Source organism: Panthera onca, chromosome C2, assembly GCF_046562875.1.
Source record: "Panthera onca isolate mPanOnc1 chromosome C2, mPanOnc1 haplotype 2, whole genome shotgun sequence".
Classification (NCBI taxonomy): domain Eukaryota; kingdom Metazoa; phylum Chordata; class Mammalia; order Carnivora; family Felidae; genus Panthera; species Panthera onca.
In genome coordinates this window covers 71,516,312-71,527,567 of record NC_138347.1, presented here as the reverse complement: position 1 = coordinate 71,527,567, position 11,256 = coordinate 71,516,312, and the positions used below count along the sequence as shown (strand labels likewise).

Genomic DNA, 11,256 nt, shown 5'->3' with positions numbered 1-11,256 from the left:
TTATTTGCAAACTGTTTTCCTAAGTTGCTGACTAATCTGTTAAAGGAGTGGTTTAAGATTTTTTGTTTAAATGGTGGAGAAAGAAAAATAGAGTACTGTAGTTTTTATGCAACTAACGCTAATCTCTTCCTTCTAAGACAAGCCCAACAGATTTAGAGATTTGTTAAGACCGTGCCTACTCCCCTACAGGATAAAACTGAGTTCCTAGCATGAAGAGACTCACTTGCTTTCCTATTTACTGGAGCAGGAGATTCTAATCAACGCAGCCCAGGACTGGAAAGTCTTTTAAACAAAGATTAAAAAGAGGACATAGTCCTGTTTGACAAGATTTAAAATTGATACTACCAAGTACAGATTTTTTCCAAAGGGAGAGAATATTGGGAATCAGGTACTGTTTCATATACTGCTAATGGAACTGTAAATTAGCATCACTTCCCTGCCAAGAAATTGGGCAGGATGTATTAATGACACAAAAGTTTCTATAATAGCATTAACCCGGGCACCTGGGTGGTTCATTTGGTTACACCTCTGACTCTTGACTTCAGCTCAGGTCAGGCTCTGCCCTGACAGCACAGAGCCTGTTTAGGTTTCTCTCTCTCTCTCTCTCTCTCTCTCTCTCTCTCTCTCTCTTTCTCTCTCTCTCTTTCCACCCCCCCTCCTCCTTGCAGGCACACATGTGTTCTCTCCCTCAAATAAATAAACATTAAAAAAATAACAGCATTAACCAGTAAGTCCACTTACAGAAATCTATGTTAAGGAAATGAGCTGAAATAATGAAAACAAAACAAAATATTATACACAAAGATAGTCATCAAAGCTTTATTCATAATATCGACACATTGGAAAGCCTACCTGTTCAATAGTAAGTTAGTTAATTAGGGGCTGTCTCTATGATGGAATATTATTTAATGTATAAAGGCAACATCCAATGTCCTATAAGGGCATGGACACACACACACACACACACACACACACACACTATCACACATACATAATAGCAACACATGGAACAGGCATTAAGTAAGGTTTATTAGGGAAAAATTTACAAGCATAGAACCAGTAGAGTGTACAGGATCCTTGAGTTCTCATTATCTCAAGACGGGTGGCTAGAGCTAAGCCCACTGAAGTGAGTGCTCCAGGAGGACTGCCCCTGTGCCACAGCCATTTACAGGGAAATGAGAATGGTGATAATGATGTTTTCATTGAGGGTGGCTCAGTCTGTTAAGCATTAGACTCTTGATTTCAGCTCAGGCCACGATACCCAGGTCATGAGACCGAGCCCCACGTTGGTCTCTGTGCTGGGCATGCAACCTGCTTGAGACTCTCTCTTTCTCTCTCTCTAAAAAAAAAAAAAAAAGAAGTTTTCAGTTGAGGGAATGGCTTTGTTGGGAAAAGGGGCCTCTAGAGCTCAGCAAGGACAGTTAATATACAACACCCAAGACCTTGCCGTTGGGCTTAGCTGGCCCAGTCCTCCTGGGCCAACACAGCTTGCTGTGCCTCCAAATGGGAGAAGAGAAAGAACTACCACCCCAGATTTGTCTCTCCTCAGGCTGTGTTTACAAAGAATAAATACACAAAGAGATGCTCATAATATTAGGTAAAGTTTTAAAAAATGGATGCAAAGTTATATATACTGGGTAAGTTAAACTATATATATTTTTAAAGCATAGAAAAGAATGCTGGAAGGACACATAATAATATGGTTGTCTGGATAATGAGATTATGGAGTTTGATTTTTCAATTATCTGTATTTTTGCAATTTTAAAATAATGAGTAGATCTTCCTCAACATATTTCGATGAAGTGGTACAACTTTGTCCACAAAGATAAAGCACATTTTTTGTTAGATTTAGTCTTAGGTATTTTATATTTGTCACTATCATAAACACTATTATTTAAAAAATATTTTCTTTCGTTGATGTATGGGAATACAGTTATTTTCACATTTTTTATTGTATATGTAGAGCCTTGCTAAGAATTTAAAATTTGGGGGACTTTATACATAAACAATTATATAATCTGCAAATGATCACAGTGTGTTTCTTCCTTTTCATACCAAAAACAACTTCTCTATACCTTCATATTCTTGTTTATTTTTATTTTTTGTCTTATTGCACTGGCTAGACCTCCAGCATAATGTCAAGTGGAAGTAGTTGTCACTGTCATCCTGGTCTCATTCCAAATTTTAAAGAAAATGTTTCTGATATTTTAAGTATGACATTTATTAATGTTTTTTATTGACATTGTTTGACAGGTTATGAGAGTTACCTTTTATTTTTAGTTTGCTAGGAGTTTTAACAGGAATGAGTGTTGAATTTTTTCATATGCTTTTCCTGCATCTGTTGTGATGATTGTGTTTTCCTTTCCATTCTGTTTATACGGTGATTTACATTAATAAAGTTTTATATTCTTGTATTTCTGGCTTAAACTCAGCTTAATCATGATGAATTTTTGACACAAATCCAATATTGTATTTGGCTTACTAATATTTTTGTTAGGACATTTCTATCTATATTATTATTGAGATTTATTGACCTATAGTTTTCCTTTCTTATACTATCTTTGGTTTGGGTATTAAAAGTTACAACAGCCATACACAATTAGTTGTAAGGCATTCCCTCTTCTACTAAGCTCTGGAAGAGTTTGAATAAAATTGGAATTATCCAGGGGAGCCTGGGTGGCTCAGTGGGTTAGCGTTTGACTTTGGCTCAGGTCATGATCTCACGGTTCGTGGGTTTGAGCCCTGCGTCAGACTCTGTGTTGACAGCTCAGAGCCTGTAGCCTGCTTTGGATTCCCTCTCTCTCTGCCCCTTCCCTGCTTACTCTCTCTCAAAAATAAACAAAAACATTAAAAAAAATTAAAAAGCCTTCTGATTTGTGAATATGGGATGTGTTTTCATTTATTTATGTCTTCTTTAATTTTTTCAGCAATATTTTGTAATTTTTATTGTACAAGTTTTTTTTTTTTAGTTAACTCCTAAGTATTTTTTTCTTTTTGATGGCATTATAAACAGAATTGATTTTTTAACTTCCTTTTTGGATTGTTCATTATTAGTATATAGAAACAAAACTGATTTTTGTGTGTGGACTCTGTATCCTACTACTTTGATGAATTCACTTATTAGTTTTACATTTTTTGTGTGTGGAACACTTACAGTTTTGTACATATAGGCTTTTGTACGTATATACATGTAACCTAGAGTTTTGTACATATCATCTGCAAACAGAGATAATTTTACTTTTTCCTTTGTAATTTGGATGCCTTTTATTTCTCTTTTTCTTTTCCTTTTTCTTCTTCCTCTTCTTACTTTTACTCCTTCTCCACTTCCTCCTCCTCTTCCTCTTCCTCTCCTTCTCCTCTTTTCCTTCCCCTTCCTTCTTCTCCTTCTCCTCTTCCTCCTCCTCCTCCTCCTCCTCCTCCTTCTTCTTCTTCTTCTTCTTCTTCTTCTTCTTCTTCTTCTTCTTCTTCTTCTTCTTCCTCCTCTTCTTCCTCTTCCTCTTCCTCTTCTTCTTTTTCCCATAATTGATCTGGTTAGAATTTCTGGCACCTATGTTGAATAGGAGTGGTGAAAGCAAGAATCCTTGCCTTGTTCCTGATCTTATAGAAATAGCTTTCAGTCTTTCACCATTGAATATGAAGTCCACTGTGGGATTTTCATATATGACTTGTATTATATTGAGGTCGTTTCCTTCTACTCCTCATTTGTTAAGTGGTTTTTATCACGAAACAGTGTTGAATTTTGTCAAATGCTTTTTCCACATCAGTTGAGATGATCATGTTGCTTTTTTCACTTCCTTCTGTTGATGTGGTGTATTGCATTGATCAAGTTTTGTATGTTGAATCATCCTTGAATTCCAGGAATAAATCACAGTTGGCCATGGTGTATAATCCTGAATGAAGCTTGCTACTATTTTGTTGAGGACTTTTGTATCAATGTTCATACGAAATATCGGTCATAAGGGACCAATTTGTCTAGTGATTTGTAGTGATTTGTCTAGTGAACTCTGAATGAGTTAGGAAGTGTTCCTTCCTCTTCAATTTGTTGGAACAGCTTGAAAAGGATTGGTGTTAGTTCTTCTTTAAATGTTTGGTAGAATTCACCAGAAGCCATCAGGTCCGGGGCTTTTCTTAGCTGGGAGATTTTTGATTGTTGATTCAATCTCCTTACAAGTTATAGGTCTATTCATTTTTTATTTCTTTATGATTTAGTCTTGACAGGTTCTGTGTTTCCAGAAAACACATTGACCATTTCATCGAGGTTATCTAATTTGTTGGTGTATAGCTATTCACAGTGCTCACTTATAATCCTTCTATTTCTGTATGATTGGCAGCAAAGTCCCCATTTTCATGTCTGGTGTCAGTAATTTGAGTATTCCCTATTTTTTATCTTAGTCCACCTAGCTACAAGTATATCAATTCTGCTGGTTTTTCTCAAAGAATCAACTTTTGGTTTTATTGATTTTCTCTACTGTTTTATTCTCTATTTCATGTATCTCTGCCCTAATTTTTATTATTTCCTTCCTTCTGCTAGCTTTGGGTTTAGTTTGTTCTTCTTTTTTCTAGTTCCTTAAGTTGCAAAGTTAAGTTCATTCCTAATGCTCTTCCTTTTTGTTATCTACTTTTCTTTCTTTTTCTTAATTCACCTTGCTGGAAGTTTGCCTAGTTTATCTTCATTTCTATTCTTAATTATATCCTCTATTCAGCTTTCTTTTTCCTTTTTCTTTCTGATTCTTCTAGTTCACCTTTCCTCTGAGAGTCCTAGATTTATGCAGAAAATATTCAACTTACAGTGTCCTGATCTAAGACTGTGTCTCCTTTTCTTATGGAGCCCTTAACTCTCAACACTTTAGAGCTCAGAAATCTGTAGGTTCCTTAAGAGCACTGACTGAACGTCTTAGATTTTGACCCTTTCACTCTTGAGTGTTTACCTTTCTATCTTCTGATCTCAGCTCTGCATTCAGAAAATATTTTCTACACATTATCTAACATTCGTAGGTTTTGTAGTTAAAGACTTATCTCTTTTGCCATATTGCTGGAAATGGAGTTGTATCACTGTGACAAACAAAAATATTTGCTTAAAAATTGGACTATGCTATTGTGAAACTTTTGCTGCTGATATTGGTTTTAATAGAGATGATGCAGGCTCTGAAAATATATTAATTGCCAAGAATCTATAATAAATTTAGTAAGTTTGGCATGTGTATGGCTTCTGTGTGGTAACTCAAAGCCAGATAATAGAGCAATGCTTAGGAAAATGAAATAAGGTTAATAATAATGTTTTCTTTTTTTTTTTTTTTCAACGTTTTTTATTTATTTTTGGGACAGAGAGAGACAGACAGAGCATGAACGGGGGAGGGGCAGAGAGAGAGGGAGACACAGAATCGGAAACAGGCTCCAGGCTCCGAGCCATCAGCCCAGAGCCTGACACGGGGCTCAAACTCACAGACCGCGAGATCGTGACCTGGCTGAAGTCGGACGCTTAACCGACTGCGCCACCCAGGCGCCCCAATAATAATGTTTTCTAATCTAAACCTTATCTGGATAAACCAAACTTTGGAACTTTATTGAAGAGAGTTTATATAAGAATTGAAAGTCCTGTAAGCAAATCTACTAATAATTCTGAATAAAGGCGGTCTCCTTTCAAAGTTGAAGCAGACTTGGAGTACCTGGGCGGCTCAATCACTTAAGCATCTAACTCTTGATTTTGGCTCAGATCATGATTTCACAGCTTCTGAGATTAAGAGCTGCTTTGGTCTCTATGTGACAGTGTGGATCCTGCTTAGGATTCTCTCTCTCCCTCTCTCTATCTCAAAATAAATAAACTTAAAAAAAGTAAGGTTGAAGCAGACTCATTTTGGGGTTAAATAGGGAACCAAGGACCTTCTAGCTCAATCCATGCATTTGTCCACACCAGCTTGGAAACATGTCATGTGTCATTAATTACTATTAACAAAGCATAGAAGGAGGCAAGTGAGTTACTTATATTTCAATAAATTAGAGCTGACTCATAATCATTCTCACTAACCTGAAAGTCTAAATTGCTTTCGTAAGATGAGAAAAGTGGTGGAATTATAGTCAACTCTAGGAACTACACTCAAAACTTCTTTGCTGGAAGTTTGTCCCTCTGTGAACTTCATCTGTTGGTTCACAACCCTCCTTGGAGCTTCCTAGATATAATTTGAAACTGTACTCAGAGCACAGGGAGAGACTCATGAAAGAGACAGGCCACTCCAGCTTGGTAGGTGGCAGTTTTAATAATAGCAAAGGGAACTGACATTCAGGCTTGGGTGGCAGCAAGATGAATAAATCCCTGCACCTGCCCACCAAATCCCAAAAGTTTATGAAGAGGACCTATCTGGGCTCAGTCTATGCAGGTGCTTTTGACACCACATCACTATCTCAAGGCTATGTCCTTGAGTGGATAGCCTCCAGAAGTGGAAAAAGGAAGCAGAACCCACATTCCAAGAATAAGGAAAGGGGTGAGAAGCCTGCAAGTGCCTAGGCCCAGCTCAGTGAGCAATGGGGGTGCAGGACAGGTCACGTTTTTTTCACTATATTCATCAACATCAACCCTTCAACTAGTTATGAGCACTGAGGTTTAAAAAAAAGTTTGAGAACAGCTAGGGAACTAATGAAAACCCAAAAGAATAAGTATCTAAAAGAAAAAAAAAAAGACTGAATGTTTCTTAAGTTCTTTTGTTTAAAAGAATCAAGGCCTTTAAAATAAAATTCAGAAGGATGGTCTGCTGTACTGATTGAGGATTTGTCTACAACGACTGGGAGTGCAGTCAAATATTTTAAACAAACCAGATTAGTATGTAAATATTCGGCATAGCAAGTAAATTGAAAAAAAATATAGGCATGATCAATTAAATTACCATTATGTTATAACATGACCAGGGATAGAATATGTACTCTCACTCTTTAGTATCTGCTAGATAGGAAGAAATGTTAAATGAGGAGGAAAAGTAGACATTTAATTGGCTTTGAAAAAAAAAACAAAACTCAGTCAGCTCAATAGCCTGCCCTAGATGTACACTAGAGGTACAATCAACAACATGCTAATTTGTTATTTCTACTCTGATATATCAGCACCTTCCACGAATGGACAGGCTCAGACAACACAGACCACTGGAATACCTCAAACCAGCATCATGAACGAGACCATGAGAGACTCTCAAACCAGCACTAACTTGGCTACGAGCAGACCAAATACTTCATTGCACCAAAGTACACAAACTCTTAGACAAAACAATTCCCAGGACACAGCCACCTATGGCAAAACAGTAACTTCATCTGCTTCCACTGTCAGCAACAAATCTTCCATGATGTCAGATATGTCCAAGTCACTGAACTCCACAGAGAACATTTCAGTCTTTTCTAGTACAAGCAAAACACATGTCGTGACATCAGAGTTCCGCCAAACACCAATCTCCACAGACACCACTGTAGGAAACACAAAACACACATCATACCCTGAAACAGCAAATTTTACTGCAGTCACCTCAATACCCTCAAGGACAACTGGAGTAGACGAACAGTCCACGGCACCCTCTTCCATCACTTCTGCTTCAGAGACCACAGCGTCTTCTCAAAGCCATGGAACTCAGACCATAGACACCATCAGGGAATCTCAAACCAGCACTATCTCAGCAGTATTCACATCAACTCCTTCATCATCCCTAAGTGGACACACCCTTATAGAGAGCATCTCACAGGAGACTTCCACCTCTGGGGAAGCGGGGACTTCATCTTCTTCTAGTGTCAGCCACAAACCTTCCACAGTGTCAGAAATGCCCACATCAACAATCTCCACAGATGACACTTTAGTCTCTTCCCGTACAAGCAACTCACATGCCATGACATCAGAGTTTTCCAGAACACAATTATCAATAGACACCACTGTAGGATTCACAAAACACACAATGCACCCTGAAACAGGAAATTTTACTCCAGTCACCTCAACACTCTCAAGGACAACTGGATTACAGGACCTCTCCACAACATCCTCTTCCATCACTTCTACCCCAGAGACAACAGCATCTTCTCAGAGCCACAGGACTCAGACAATGGACAGCATCAGGGAATCTCAAGCCAGCCCTTTCTCAGCAGTGATCACATCAACTCCTTCATCGTCCCTAAGTGGACACACCCTTACAGAGAGCATCTCACAGGAGACTCCCACCTCTGGGGAAGCAAGGACTTCATCTCATTCCCGCATCAGCCACAAACCTTCTGCAACCTCAGAAATGCCCCCGTCAACATCCTCCACAGATGACACTTCAGCCTCTTCCCGTGCAAGCAACAGACATCAAATGACATCAGAGTTCCCCCAAACGTCTGTTTCCACAGACACTACTGAAGGAAACACAAAACACATATCATACCCTGAAACTGGAAGCTTGACCCCAGTCACCTCAATACGCTCAGTGTCAACTGGACGAAGAGAACACTCCACGGCACGCTCTTCCATCACTTCTGCTTCAGAGACAACAGTGTCTTCTCAAAGCCACAGGACACAGACCAAGGACAGCACCAGAGAATCTCAAAGCAGCACGAGATTGGCAGTGATCACAACAACCCCTTCATCCTCCCTAAATGGACACACCCTTACAGAGAGCGCCTCACAGGAGCCATCCACCTCTGGGGAAGCAAGGACTTCATCTCCTTCCAGCATCAGCCACAAACCTTCCACAATGTCAGAAATGCCCACGACAACAACCTCCATAAATGACACTTCAGTCTCCTCCACTACAAGCAACAGACATCAAATGACATCACAGGTTCCCCAAACGCCTATTCCCACAGACACCACTGTGGGAAACACAAAACACTCGTCATACCCTGAAACAGCAAGTTTTACTGCAGTCACCTCAACACTCTCAAAGTCAACTGGAGTAGAGGAACAGTCCATGGCACCCTCTTCCATCACTTCTGCTTCAGAGACCACAGCGTCTTCTCAAAGCCACAGGACTCAAACCATGGACACCATCAGGGAATCTCAAACCAGCACTATCTCAGCAGTGATCACATCAACTCCTTCATCGTCCCTAAGTGGACACATCCTTACAGAGAGCATCTCACAGGAGACTTCCACCTCTGGGGAAGCACGCACTTCATCTCCTTCTGGTGTCAGCCACAAACCTTCCACAGTGTCAGAAATGCCCACGTCAACAATCTCCACAGATGACACTTCAGTCTCTTCCCGTGCAAGCAACTCACATGCAGTGACATCAGAGGGTTCCATAACACCAGTATCAACAGTCACCACTGGAGGAAACACAAAACACACATCACACTCTGAAACAGCAAGTTTGACCCCAGTCACCTCAACACTCTCAATGTCAACTGGACTAAGAGAACACTCCATGGCACGCTCTTCAGTCACTTCTGCTTCAGAGACAACAGCATCTTCTCAAAGTCACAGGACTCAGACCATGGACACCATCAGGGAATCTGAAACCAGCACTATCTCAGCAGTGATCACATCAACTCCTTCATCGTCCCTAAGTGGACACACCCTTACAGAGGGCATCTCACAGGAGACTCCCACCTCTGGGGAAGCAAGGACTTCATCTCCTTCCAGCATCAGCCACAAACCTTCCACAGTGTCAGAAATGCCCACGTCAACAATCTCCACAGAAGACACTTCAGCCTCTTTCAGTACAAGCAACAGACATCAAATGACATCAGAGTTCCGCCAAACACCAATCTCCACAGACACCACTGTAGGAAACACAAAACACACATCATACCCTGAAACAGCAAATTTTACTGCAGTCACCTCAATACCCTCAAGGACAACTGGAGTAGACGAACAGTCCACGGCACCCTCTTCCATCACTTCTGCTTCAGAGACCACAGCGTCTTCTCAAAGCCATGGAACTCAGACCATAGACACCATCAGGGAATCTCAAACCAGCACTATCTCAGCAGTATTCACATCAACTCCTTCATCATCCCTAAGTGGACACACCCTTATAGAGAGCATCTCACAGGAGACTTCCACCTCTGGGGAAGCGGGGACTTCATCTTCTTCTAGTGTCAGCCACAAACCTTCCACAGTGTCAGAAATGCCCACATCAACAATCTCCACAGATGACACTTTAGTCTCTTCCCGTACAAGCAACTCACATGCCATGACATCAGAGTTTTCCAGAACACAATTATCAATAGACACCACTGTAGGATTCACAAAACACACAATGCACCCTGAAACAGGAAATTTTACTCCAGTCACCTCAACACTCTCAAGGACAACTGGATTACAGGACCTCTCCACAACATCCTCTTCCATCACTTCTACCCCAGAGACAACAGCATCTTCTCAGAGCCACAGGACTCAGACAATGGACAGCATCAGGGAATCTCAAACCAGCCCTTTCTCAGCAGTGATCACATCAACTCCTTCATCGTCCCTAAGTGGACACACCCTTACAGAGAGCATCTCACAGGAGACTTCCACCTCTGGGGAAGCAAGGACTTCATCTCATTCCCGCATCAGCCACAAACCTTCTGCAACCTCAGAAATGCCCCCGTCAACATCCTCCACAGATGACACTTCAGCCTCTTCCCGTGCAAGCAACAGACATCAAATGACATCAGAGTTCCCCCAAACGTCTGTTTCCACAGACACCACTGAAGGAAACACAAAACACATATCATACCCTGAAACTGGAAGCTTGACCCCAGTCACCTCAATACGCTCAGTGTCAACTGGACGAAGAGAACACTCCACGGCACGCTCTTCCATCACTTCTGCTTCAGAGACAACAGTGTCTTCTCAAAGCCACAGGACACAGACCAAGGACAGCACCAGAGAATCTCAAAGCAGCACGAGATTGGCAGTGATCACAACAACCCCTTCATCCTCCCTAAATGGACACACCCTTACAGAGAGCGCCTCACAGGAGCCATCCACCTCTGGGGAAGGAAGGACTTCATCTCCTTCCAGCATCAGCCACAAACCTTCCACAATGTCAGAAATGCCCATGTCAACAACGTCTACAGATGACACTTCAGCCTCCTCCAGTACAAGCAACAGACATCAAATGATATCAGAGTTCCACCAAACACCAACCTCCACAGACACCACCGTAGGAAACACAAAATACGCATCATACCCTGAAACAGCAAGTTTTACTGCAGTCACCTCAACACTCTCAGTGTCATCTGGACTAGAGGAACAGTCCACGGCACCCTGTTCCATCACTTCTACCCCAGAGACATCAGCATCTTCTCAAAGTTACAGGACTC

At 40.9% G+C, this 11,256-nt stretch overlaps 1 protein-coding gene across 1 annotated transcript in view; it reads right to left on the bottom strand.

Moving 5' to 3' along the window:
- Positions 1-884: 884 nt before the first annotated feature.
- The window catches only part of MUC20 (mucin 20, cell surface associated), a 61,733-nt gene continuing 51,361 nt past the window's right edge, over positions 885-11,256 (bottom strand). Inside the window, exon 4 of the mRNA XM_060639682.3 lies at positions 885-1,339. Within this exon, the coding sequence (XP_060495665.3) occupies positions 1,229-1,339 (111 nt within the window). The 3' untranslated portion in view covers positions 885-1,228. The remainder of the gene's footprint in view (positions 1,340-11,256) is intronic.